Raw genomic sequence first — 13,470 nt, 5'->3', positions numbered from 1 at the left:
ACAGGTACGGGGGTAGATCCCTGCCTGCTGGCTCCACCCAGTAAGCAGAGTATAAATGTGTGTGCACACCGAGCTGCTCCCATTTCTGGTAGCAGCTGCAGGAGGCCACACATCTCTGCTTAATAAAGCCTTGATTACTCTCTACTCTCGTCTCGTCGTAATTGATAGTGCATCAACTTATTAAGCAGAGATATTACAGCGATGCAACTACGCATCAAGCCAGATTGCCTACAGCTGAACCCTCAAGCAGCCAACGCCACGTTCGCCTTCGACCACTGGCTCGCTTGTTTCGAAAGCTACCTCGGATCAGCGACTGAACAACCCTCGGACGCACAGAAACTCCAGATCCTGTACTCACGGGTGAGCTCTGAGATTTATCCCCTTATCCGGGATGCGCCCACTTACTCTGAAGCTATGGAGCTTCTGAAAGGACACTATATCCGGCCGATCAACAAGCTCTATGCCAGGCACCTCCTGTCCATGCGGCAGCAACTTCCCGGTGAGTCATTAGACGATTTCTGGCGTGCCCTGCACATCCTGGCGAGGCACTGCGACTGCCAGGCAGTTGCGGCCACTGAACATAGAGAACTCTTAATCAGGGACGCATTTGTTACGGGCATGGGGTCGACGTACATCCAACAGCGCCTATTAGAAGGGGGTACGCTCGACCTCGCGGCGACCAGGCAACTCACGAACACGCTAATGGTAGCCTCCCCTAACGTACAGTCGTACGCCCCTGACCGCACGGCGCCCTCATCGACATCGTGGGCCCCACCAGCGGCCGCCCCCAGCCAACCCCAAGCCTGCGCCGCGCGGCAGCCCGCCAACCCCGGGGGGCCCAAATGCTATTTCTGTGGGCAGACCTAACACCCCCGGCAGCGCTGCCCGGCGTGGAGTGGAATCTGCAAGACCTGCGGGAAGAAAGGACATTTCGTTGCTGTGTGCCAGGCCAGGTCGATCGCTGCTGTATCTAGGCCTAGTGTTCCTGCAGCCCCCGCGTGCGACCCGTGGGCGCCACCATTTTCGTCCACGCAGACAACGTGCGTCCCGTGGGCGCTGCCATCTTCCTCCATGCAGACCACGTGCGGCCCGTGGGCGCCGCCATCTTTAACACCGCCCACCATGTGCGCCCCGTGGGCGCCGCCATCTTTGGCGCCATTGTGGTCGGTGTCTCAAGACCCCTGCTCATCGGGCACTTCATCTAGCCGTTCATCGCCTGCAACCGCTGCCGACCAGCCCGGGGCCTACCAACACCAGCCGCAGCTCGCCTCCATCACGCACGACCAGTCCCGGCCGCACAACCTCACAACCGCGACGACGACCGTGAAAGTCGATGGCCACAAGACAGCCTGCCTTCTTGACTCTGGGAGCACGGAAAGCTTCCTCCACCCCGCTATGGTAAGGCGCTGCTCCCTCACGTTACCCCCCGTTACCCAGAGAATCTCCCTGGCCTCCGGATCCCATTCGGTGGAAATCCGGGGGTACTGTATCGCCACCCTCACTGTCCAGGGCGTAGAGTTCAGCAACTTCCGGCTCTACGTCCTCCCCAACCACGGCGCTGCCCTGATACTCGGCCTGGACTTCCAGCGCAACCTCCAAAGTCTAACTCTAAAATTCGGCGGACCTCTACCACCCCTCTCCGTTTGCATCCTCACGAACCTTAAGGTCAACCCACCGTCCCTGTTTGCAAACCTCACCCCGGATTGCAAACCCGTCGCCACCAGGAGCAGACGGTACAGTGCCCAGGACAGGACCTTCATCAGGTCGGAGGTCCAGCGGCTGCTGCGGGAAGGCATCATTGAGGCCAGCAACAGCCCCTGGAGAGCCCAAGTGGTAGTAGTAAAGACTGGGGAGAAACACAGGATGGTCATTGACTACAGTCAGACCATCAATCGGTACACGCAGCTCGACGCGTACCCCCTCCCACGCATATCTGATATGGTCAATCAGATTGCACAGTACCGCGTCTTTTCTACAGTGGACCTGAAATCTGCCTACCACCAGCTCCCCATCTGCAAGGCGGACCACCAATACACTGTGTTCGAAGCAGATGGCCGCCTTTACCACTTCCTTAGGGTTCCCTTCGGCGTAACTAACGGGGTCTCGGTCTTCCAACGTGAGATGGACCGTATGGTTGACCGGTACGGGCTGCGGGCCACCTTCCCGTACCTAGATAATGTCACCATCTGCGGCCACGATCAGCAGGACCACGACGCTAACCTTTTCAAATTCCTCCACACCGCCAAACTCCTGAACCTCATGTACAATAAGGAGAAGTGCGTGTTCCGCACCAACCGCTTAGCCATCCTTGGCTATGTTGTGGAAAATGGAGTTCTAGGGCCTGACCCCGACCGCATGCGCCCCCTCATGGAACTCCCACTGCCCCAAGGCCCTGAAACGATGCCTGGGGTTTTTCTCCTATTATGCCCAGTGGATCCCTAACTATGCGGACAAGGCCCGCCCACTCATCCACTCCACAGTTTTCCCCCTGACGGCTGAGGCCCACCAGACCTTCAACCGTATCAAGGCCGACATCGCCAAGGCCACGATGCACACGGTCGACGAGACCCTCCCCTTTCAGGTCGAGAGCGATGCATCGGACGTCGCTCTGGCGCCACCCTCAACCAGGCGGGCAGGCCCGTGGCAATCTTTTCCTGCACCCTCCATGCCTCCGAAATTCGGCACTCCTCTGTCGAAAACGAGGCCCAAGCCATCGTGGAAGCTGTGCGGCATTGGAGCCATTACCTGGCCGGCAGGAGATTCACTCTCCTCACTGACCAACGGTCGGTTGCCTTCATGTTTAATAATACACAGCGGGGCAAGATCAAAAATGATAAAATCTTGAGGTGGAGGATCGAGCTCTCCACCTACAATTACGAGATTTTGTATCACCCCGGGAAGCTCAACGAGCCCCCCGATGCCCTATCCCGAGGTACATGTGCCAGCGCACAAGTGGACCGACTTTGGGCCCTACACGATGGTCTCTGTCACCCAGGGGTCACCTGGTTCTTTCACTTCATAAAGGCCCGCAACCTGCCCTACTCCATTGCGGAGGTCAGGGCGGTCACCAGAGACTGCCAGGTCTGCGCGGAGTGCAAACCGCACTTCTGCCGGCCAGACCGAGCGCACCTGGTAAAGGCCTCCCGCCCCTTTGTATGCCTCAGCGTGGACTTCAAAGGGCTCCTTCCCTCCACCGATCGAAACAAGTACTTCCTGAACATGGCCGATGAATACTCCAGATTCCCCTTCGCCATCACATGCCCCGATATGACGCATGCCACGGTCATTAAAGCAGTCAACACCATCTCGGTCCCGGTGGTGATGCAGGTGCCGACTTGGTCACCTGTGACTCCGGGAGCGTGTTGTCCTCATCTTCATTCCTGGGTGGGACCAGTGGGAGGACGGATCGCCGTGGGGTGGGGGCTGTAGTGAGGTGCGCTGGGGGGAAGGTGGGTGGCGCCGGGGCAATCGGAGGGAGGGGGAGGGGTCGGGTGGTGGTGGGCCGTGGGTGGGGATCTAGTTGGTGCCAGGTCCCTGAGGGAGACTGTGTCCTGGCGGCCGTCGGGGTACACCACATAAGCGTACTGTGGATTCGCATGAAGTAGTTGTACCCTTTCGATCAACGGGCCTTGTCGATCCGCACGCGTTTGCGGAGGAGAACGGGTCCTGGAGCTGCCAGCCACATTGGGAGCGAAACCCCGGAGGTGGACTTCCTAGGGAATGCAAGGAGACGTTCATGGGGGGTTTCATTAGTCGCAGTGCAGAAGCGATCGGATGGAGTGGAGCGCGTCGGGGAAGACCTCCTGCCAGCGGGAGACTGGGAGATTTGTAGACCGCAGGGCCAGCAGGACGGCTTTCCAGACCATCCCATTCTCTCTCTCCACCTGCCCGTTTCCTCGGGGGTTGTAGCTGGTCGTCCTGCTCGAGGCAATGCCTCCTTATTATACGTGAGGTTAAGGAGTTTAGCGGTGTGGAGAAATTTGAAGATGTTAGCGTTGTGGTCCTGCTGGTCGTGGGCGCAGATGGTGACGTTATCTAGGTACGGGAAGGTGGCCCGCAGTCCGTACCAGTCAACCATTCGGTCCATCTTGATGCACTATCAATTACGAGCGGAGAGTAGAGAGTAATCGAGGCTTTATTAAGCAGAGATGTGTGGCCTCCTGCAGCTGCTACCAGAAATTTGCATATACGTTTATACTCCACCTACTGGGTGGAGCCAGCAGGCAGGGATCTACCCCCATACCTGTAGTACAGGAGCCTTACCGTATTATCTCTAATACAACTATTATACAAACAGTGGTGACTACCACATTCACCCCTGTTAAACAAAGAGTCCAGCGGGGGTGGTGGGAAACTATTTACAGGTTTATGAGGATTTAAAAGGTTACAGTCTGGTGAAAATTTACAAATTTAGCCGGTCGGGTGCTTTAATCCTCCGCTGTGAGCGCCTCGGTCCCGGTGGTGATGCAGGCGCCAACTTGGTTGCCTGTGACTCCGGGAGCGTGTTGTCCTCATCTTCATCCCCGGATGGAACCAGTGGGAGGACGGATCATCCTGGGGCGGGGGCTGTAGTGAGGTGCACTGGGGGGGAGGGTGGGTGGCGCCGGGGCAATCGGAGGGAGGGTGTCGGGTGGTGTTGGGCCGTGGGTGGGGATCCAGCTGGTGCCAGGTCCCTGAGGGAGACTGTGTCCTGGCGTAACATTTCTGTTCAGAGCGAGGCAGTACTGTCCCACACAGTTGGCAGCCATGTTGGGTGCCCCCTGGACAAAGGGAAACCCCAGGGTGCAGGGGCGCTTCCACCAGGTAAGTATGGTTGATCCCACAGGAAGGAGGGGACAAAAAACCCCCACCAGCATTATCACCTGGAATGTCAGGGGCCTTAACAGCCCAGTGAAAAGATCCAGAGTCTTCGCCCATCTGAGGAGTATGAAAGTTGACATAGTCTTCCTTCAAGAAACGCACCTGAGGGAGAAGGGCTGACTGCGGACAAGGAAGAGCTGGGTGGGACAGACGTATCATTCATGTTACGGGATGAGGGCCAGGTGGGTAGCTATCCTGATTAGCAAGAGGACGGTATTTATGATGACAAAGGTGGTTACGGACCTAGGGAGACGGTACGTCATGGTCAGCAGTGTCCTGGACAGGGCACTGGTAGTCTTGGTGAATGCATACGCTCCCAATTGGGACGACACGGATTTAAAAATAATTTTTTTAATAAACAATATTATTGAGGTAATTTTGGTATATAAAACAGCAACATTATACCGTTTGCTACAAAAAGCAAATAAGACATAATGCAAGCATCGGCTCCCCTCTCGCAAGAACCTGCCTAAGCAACCCCCTACTCTACGCTACCCTAACCACCCCCATCGCCCCCCTCCCCCCTCCCCTGCTGACGATTAATTCTCCGCGAAGAAGTCAACGAATGGCTGCCATCTCCGGGCGAACCCTGACAGCGATCCTCTCAAAGCAAACTTAATTTTCTCCAGCCCGAGAAAGCTCGCCATGTCCGAAAGCCATACTTCAGACTTCGGGGGCTTTGAGTCCCTCCATGCCAACAGTATTCGTCGCCGGGCTACCAGGGAAGCAAAGGCCAAGACGTCGGCCTCTTTCTCCTCCTGGACTCCCGGGTCCTCCGAAACCCCAAACGTTGCAACCTCAGGACTCATTGCTAACCTAGTTTTCAATACCCGGGGCATGACGTCCGCGAATCCCTGCCAGTACCCCCTTAGTTTAGGACACGCCCAGAACATGTGTACATGGTTCGCTGGTCGTCCGGCACATCTAGCACATTTGTCCTCCAGCCCAAGGAATTTGCTCATCCAGGCCACAGTCATGTGGGCCCGGTGTACGACCTTGAACTGGATCAGACTGAGCCTGGCGCATGTTGCAGTCGTGTTTACTCAAAGTGTCTGCCCATATGGCGTCCTCTATCTCCCCCCCCCCCCCCGGGCTCCTCCTCCCACTTAAGCTTCAGTTCTTCGGTCTGTGCCTCCTCTGCTCCCATTAGTTCTTTGTAAATGTCGGAGACTCTCTCCTCTCCCACCTCTCCTCTGGAAACTACCCTGTCCTGGATCCCCCTTGGTGGGAGGCGTGGGAAGGATGGTACCAATCTGCGTATGAAATCCCGCACCTGCAAGTACCTGAAATCATTCCCTCTCGCCAGCCCGAACTTCTCCTCCAACACCCTCATGCTCGGGAAGCTCCCTTCCAGGAACAGGTCGCCCATCCTCGCAATCCCCGCCCTCCGCCATAATTGGAACCCACTGTCCATGTTCCCCAGGGCAAATCGGTGGTTACCGCAGATTGGGGACCAAACCGATGCTCTCACTTCCCCTATATGCCTCCTCCACTGGCCCCAGATCCGTAGAGCCGCCACCACTATCGGGCTGGTGGAGTACCGTGCCGGCGGGAGCGGCAGAGGCGCCGTAACCAAGGCTGCCAAACTGGTGCCCCTGCACGAAGCAGCCTCCATCCGCCCCCAAACCGACCCTGTACCCACCATCCAGTTCCTTACCATGGCTGTGTTAGCTGCCCAGTAGTAGTTGCTAAAGTTCGGCAACGCCAGACCCCCAGCCCCTCGGTTCCTCTTGAGCATCGCCTTCCTCACCCGTGGGGACTTTTCCGCCCAAACAAGTCCCAGGATAATTTTATCTAGCCTCTTAAAGAAGGACCGCGGAATGAAAATGGGGAGACACTGAAATATGAACAAGAATCTTGGGAGAATCGACACCTTCACCGTCTGCACTTTCCCCGCCAATGACAGCGGGAGCGTATCCCATCTCAGAACTTGTCCCTCACTTGCTCCACCAACCGGGACAAGTTTAGCTTATGCAACTTACCCCAGTCTCGCGCTACTTGTATCCCTAAATATCTGAAGCTTTCCCCTACCAGCCTGAACGACAGCCCCCTCAGCCTACTCTCCTGACCTCTCGCCTGCACTACCCACATCTCGCTCTTTGCCAGGTTCAATTTATATCCTGAGAACCGACCAAATTCCCTCAGGGTTTCCATGATGCCGTCCATCCCTGTCATTGAGTCTGACACGTATAACAGCAGGTCATCCGTGTATCATGAGACTTTATGTTCCACTCCCCCCCCGGACCAGCCCTTTCCAGTCCCTTGAAGCTCTCAGAGCAATTGCCAGGGGCTCTCTAGCCAGCGCAAACAGCAGTGGGGAGAGGGGGCACCCCTATCTAGTCCCACGGTGCAGTCTGAAGTAGTCAGATGTCGTCCTGTTCGTCCTCACACTAGCCTCTGGGGCCAGATATAGCAGCCTAACTCAGTCAATGAATCCCACCCCGAAGCCAAAACGTCCCAGCACCTCCAATAAATAGTCCCACTCAACCCGGTCGAAAGCCTTTTCGGCATCCATTGCTACATCTACCTCCGCCTCCCTGCTCTCCGGGGGCGTCATAATCACATTGAGCAGCCTCCTTAGATTGGCCACCAGTTGCCTGCCCTTTACGAACCCGGTTTGGTCCTCCGCAATCACGTCTGGTTCACAGTCCTCAATTCTAGACGCCAATATCTTGGCCAGTAACTTAGTGTCTGCGTTCATCAAAGAGATCGGCCTATAGAACCCACATCCTCTGGGTCTTTATCCCATTTCAGTATAAGCGAGATAGTGGCCTGCGACATCGTCAGGGGTAAGACTCCTCTGTCTCTTGCCTCGTTGAACACCCTGACCAGCACCGGCCCCACTATCTCAGAGAATCCGTCCGGCCCTGGGGCTTTACCCGACTGCATGACCTTCAGGCCCCACAGTACTTCTTCGGACCTGATCAGGGGCCCCAGCCCATCTACCAACCCCCTACCTACTCTTGGCAAGGTCAGTCCATCCAAAAAGTGCCTCATCCCCTCTGGTCCCGTGGGGGGTTCCGAGGTGTACAGTTTGCTATAGAAGTCCCTAAACACCTTGTTCAGTCCTACCGGGTCCCCCACCAGGTTTCCCTCCCCGTCGACTACTTTTCCTATTTCCCTAGCCGCTGCTCTCTTTCTTAGTCGTTGTGCAAGCATTCTGCTGGCCTTACGACACGGATTTTATAAACATGACCATTTGGAAATCCCTGACATTGACACACACCGACTGATCATGGGGGGGCCTTTAACTGTGTACAAGACCCATTGACCGACCGATCAAACCCCTGTAGCGCACAAAGACTCCGAGAGACGAATAGAGTGAAGTCGATGAGGCTTTATTAAGCGTGACTGTTCCCCCGCAGTTCAGTAGTAGACTGCCTGCGGGGGAGGACTCCAGGTACTTATACTCCGCCTTCAGGGCGGAGCTAGAGGTCAACGTCCAACCAGGACCCGGGATCTGTCAGCCAATGACATCATGGCTTCACAGTCCCACATGACACCTAATGCATACTACCACAACCCCCAAACGGGGAAAAAGACAGGCGTGGCTAGGGAACTGGGAACGTTCATGGAGCAGATGGGGGCAGTGGACCCATGGCAGTTCCTACACCCTAGCGAGAAGGGTTTCTCATTTTTTCACACGACGGGCTGGATTCTCCAAAAATGGGGCTATGTCCCCACGCCAGCGTAAAAACGCTGGAGTTTTACTCTGGAGATTCCTTAAAAATAGTAGTAGCTATTCACCTACCTGCAGGGGGCTGGCAGGGCCCCGGAGTGCTTCTCGCAGCTTCAGCTACGGATACGGATACGAGCCCCGCACTTCCGGTTCCAAGTCCGCACAAGCGCATGGGGGCGGCCTCAAGCGGCCGCGCTGAACGCGGAAATTGGCCAAGTCTCCCGACCGGCCAGACGTGGTTAGAACCACACTGTCAGGAACTCGGCCAGTTTTTCCCAGAGAATCGCTAGGGGGGCCTCTGTCAAATGGTGCATAATCCACGCAGGAGCGATTCTCCGGAGCGGCGCCGATTACTATTCCCGCGCAATCATTGATTCTCTGCCCCTGCGCCAAACGCGATTTTGGCACGGGGCTGCAGAGAATCCCAGCCAAGGTATATACCCGTATCGCCTTCTTTGCAGTGGGGAAATCGGTGCTTCCAGTAATAGTAAGAGCAGAATACTCCGCGATAGTCATCTCTGATCACGCTCCACATTACATTGCTGTGAGGTTGCATACGGGCCATGCCCAACGCCACACATGGAGGTTGGGCACGGACGTTTTGGCCGACAAGGTCTTCTGCCAGAAATCATCACAGGCCATAGGCGAGTACACTATTAACAACCAGAATGGGAAAGTGTCACTTTACATGTTCTGGGAAGCACTGAAGGCGGTGATTAGGGGAGAGATTATAATCTACAAGGCTCATAGAGGTAGGGCAGTGAGGGCGGCCAGGCAACAGCTGATCAACTCCATCCTGGAGGTCGACAGAAAATACTCCAAGACCCCGACCGTAGAGCTTCTGGTGGAGAGGAAAAAGCTGCAAATGGCCTTTAACCTGCTATGCATCAGGAAGGCAGTGTACCAACTCCGCCAGACATGGGGACCTTTTATGAACACGGAGAGACGGCAAGCGGTTCGGGCTAGCAACGGGGTTAACCTTGTGGGTGAAACTCCTGTACAACACCCCCAAGGCGAGCGTTCGAACCAACACCACCAGCTCTGAATACTTCCAGCTGCACAGGGGCACCAGGCAAAGATGTCCGCTGTTCCCGCTCCTGTTTGCCCTGCCAATTTAACACGTGGCGATCGCTCTGCGAGACGCGAAAGGCTGGAAGGGCATCCGAAGTCTCACTCTATGTGGATGACCTGCCCCTCTACACCTCGGACCCGCAGAACGGCTTGAAGGTAATCATGAAACTCCTGGAAAAGTTCGGGGCCTTCTCATGCTACAAACTCAACCTGGACAAAAGCGAGGTATTCCCGGTGAACCCTAATGGGGGAGGGTCGAAGCTGGAGGGACTTCCATTCAAACTAGCCCAAAGGAAATTCCACTATCTGGGGATCCAGATAGCACATGACTGGACACGGATCCACAAGCGGAATCTGACCAGTTTGGTGGAGGAAGTTAAAAAGGACCTACAGAGATGGGATGCCTCCCGCTCTCCCTGGCGGGGAGGGTGGAGACTATCAAGATAAATGTATTGCCAAGGGTCCTCTTCCTGTTTAGATCCATTCCGGTCTTCATCCCCAAGGTCTTTTTCCAAGGGTAAAAACAAAATGGTTATGGCTTTCGTGTCTGGGGGGGAAAAAATCTAAGAATCCCCAAGACTACACTTCAGAGAAGAAACATGAGTGGCCTGGCCCTTCCGAATGTGCATACTACCACTGGTCAGCCTCAGCTGAGAGAGTGAGAGGATGGGTAAGGGAACCGAGCAGTGAATGGGTGAGACTGGAGGAGTCTTCACGTAAGGGTACGACTCTTCGGGCCCTCCCCACGGCAACGCTCCCCCCAACCCCGGGGGGACTTTTACATGGGGGACAGACTTGCAACTGTAGACGAGCTGACGGAGAAACTAGAGCTACCAACGGACAGGAGCTCCGACATTTACAAATCAAAAACTTTCTCTGCAAGGAGACGACGAGGTACCCTAGGGCCCCGAGGGACACAATGCTGGAGGAACTGCTGGATGTGGACAGTAGGGAGAAGGGGAACTGTGGGGACAGTACGGACGACTATTAGAAAAGGCGGGAACACCATTAGACGGAGCAAGACAGAAATGGGAGGACGAACTAGGGACGGATGTAGGGTGGAGACTCTAGAGCGAAGCACTAAGCAGGGCCAACTCCACCTCCTCCTGCGCAAGGGTAAGCCTCATGCAGTTCAAAGTGGTGCACAGAGCTCACCTAACCAGACCTCAAATGAGCAGGTTCTTCCCAGAGGTGGAGGACAAGTGTGAACGGTGCCAGGGGGCCCCGGCCAACCATGCCCACATGTTCTGCCCCAGACTTGTCGGGTTCTGCCCCAGACTTGTCGGGTTCTGGACAGCCTTCTCCGAGGTGATGTCCAAGGTTGTGGGGGTGAGGGTGGAGCCGTACCCGAAAGTAGCAGTCTTTGGGGTGTCAGACCAGCCAGAACTACATATGGAGAAGAAGACCGATGCCCCTGCTTTTGCTTCCTTAATCGCCCGCCGGAGGATCCTGCTCGGCTGGCGTTCAGCAGCACCACCCACAGCTGCAGATTGGCTTGCAGGCCTGTCGGAATTTCTCCACCTGGAGAAGATCAAATAGACCATCCGGGGGTTGGACGGCTTCCACAAAGCGTGGGGGCTATTCATCAGCCTGTTCCAAGACCTGTTCAAAGCCAATAGCGAATAGGAAGGGAGGTGGGGAGGAGGATCAATGAGGGCATACTGGACCACACAGAGCAGATAGGAACAAGGGGAGGGGGGTCAGCAAGGAAGGAACCCAGGGAAATATCAGGAGGGGACACGGGAAAAGAGCAAGGGGGGGGGGGCAGAAAGCCCCATCCAACAAAGCCATAGGGGCAACAGAAACAATTACAAAATGAAAGAAAAGACAACACGCATGGCGGAAGAAGGGGCCAATAGGGGGAGGAGGGGGAAGGGGGGGGGCCGATGAAAGGGGAACATGAAATTGTACACGAGAACATCTCAATCTGTAAATATTGTGTGCTTTATATGTCTGTTAAATTTGGAAAATTCTAATAAAAATATTTTTTATAAAATGTAACGTAGAATCGTAGAATTCCGACAGAAGGAGGTCATTCAGCCCATCAGGTCTGCACCAACCCTCCGAAAGAGGATAACATAATTGATCAATGCACCATAACGATTTACAGAGTCTAAAACCACATCTGTGTAAACCAATGAGCTAAGATGGAAGTACCTGTCCAAAACCAGATCTGGTGCAAATATGAGCTTCCCTGGATGTTCCATGGAGCGCCACACAAGGCCGATCATCAAAATTTCTAACCAGCAGCATTCCAGTAGTTGCACCTGGTCATGAAGTGTTAAATCCACAAATCCTGGGGGAGTGGGCAGAAAAGACTGTATTAGAGATACATATACACGAAAGACAGTGAACACAAGTTATAGAGCAAACACCGAGAGTCTGTTAATTATAAATGAGGCTGACAGCACTGTACCCATTTTGGAGCAAGCATATACAGATTGCAATCATGCTGACAACTTGGATTAAATGAAAATTGAACTCATTAACACATCTTTTATGGTGTATAAGAACATTGACAATTACTTCAAATCTAATTTGCAAAAAGGGTTGATTTATGAGGTAGGCTGGACTTTGCTAATATCTCCTTGAATATTAAAAATTATGTGGCAATCTAATTGAGGTAATTAAGATGAGTAAAGGACTTGCTAAGTTAGATAGAAACTGTTTCCTCTGGTAAGGGTGTAGCCATCTGGGAAGGCCACTTACAAAGAAATATGGACATTTGCAAAGACTCAAGGGAAATATGGCCAATACAAGATTCAGGCGGGCTCAGAGCTTAAATGTATATTTGTTTTTATAAAAAATATATATTTATTAAAGTTTTTAACACAATTTTTCTCCCTTACAAACAATAAACCCTCCCGCCCCCCCTCCCCCGTAACAAAAAAAAAGAAACGAGAAATCGCGCGGAGCAAGATATATACATGGCAAAATAGTATATTTACATAGCTTTGTACACTGGCTCTCTCCCGTACGTGCCAGTTTCCCCGACTCTTCATGTTATTTCTTGCTCATCCACCCCCCCAGGCAGCTCCCCCTCCCCCCCTCCCACCCCTCCCCGGACGCCCCCCCCCCCCGCCCCCCAGGTTGCTGCTGCTGCTGACCGACCTTCCTCTCACGCTCCGCGAGATAGTCTAGGAACGGTTGCCACCACCTGTAGAACCCCTGCGCAGACCCTCTCAAGGCGAACTTAATCCTTTCCAACTTTATGAACCCAGCCATATCGTTTATCCAGGCCTCCACGCTGGGGGGCTTCGCCTCCTTCCACATTAGCAAGATCCTTCGCCGGGCTACTAGTGACGCAAAGGCCAGGATACCGGCCTCTTTCGCCTCCTGCACTCCCGGTTCGTCCACTACTCCGAATATTGCTAGCCCCCAGCTTGGCTTGACCCGGACTTTCACCACCTGAGATATTGCTCCCGCCACTCCTCTCCAGAACCCCTCCAGTGCCTGGCATGACCAAAACATATGGACATGGTTCACCGGGCTCCCTGAGCACCGTCCACAACTGTCCTCCACCCCAAAGAACCTGCTCAACCTCGCCCCCGTCAAGTGAGCTCTGTGAACCACCTTAAATTGTATCAGGCTGAGCCTGGCACACGAGGAGGAGGAATTAACCCTACCCAGGGCATCAGCCCACAGACCTTCCTCGATCTCCTCCCCCAGTTCCTCCTCCCATTTACTCTTCAACTCTTCTACCAGAGCTTCCCCCTCTTCTTTCATCTGCTGGTGTATTGCCGAAACCTTGCCCTCCCCGACCCATGCGCCCGAGATCACCCTGTCTTGAATTTCTTGTGCCGGGAGCAACGGGAATTCCCTCACCTGTCGCCTCACAAAAGCCCTCACCTGCATATATA

General features: G+C 54.5%; 1 protein-coding gene across 1 annotated transcript in view; it reads right to left on the bottom strand.

Moving 5' to 3' along the window:
- The window catches only part of esr1 (estrogen receptor 1), a 465,450-nt gene that overhangs the window by 62,122 nt on the left and 389,858 nt on the right, over positions 1 to 13,470 (bottom strand). The window contains exon 6 of the mRNA XM_072505188.1: positions 11,768 to 11,906. Coding sequence (XP_072361289.1) covers positions 11,768 to 11,906 — 139 coding nt within the window. The remainder of the gene's footprint in view (positions 1 to 11,767; positions 11,907 to 13,470) is intronic.

Source organism: Scyliorhinus torazame, chromosome 1 (assembly GCF_047496885.1).
Source record: "Scyliorhinus torazame isolate Kashiwa2021f chromosome 1, sScyTor2.1, whole genome shotgun sequence".
NCBI lineage: Eukaryota > Metazoa > Chordata > Chondrichthyes > Carcharhiniformes > Scyliorhinidae > Scyliorhinus > Scyliorhinus torazame.
This window is presented reverse-complemented; position numbering and strand designations above follow the sequence as displayed.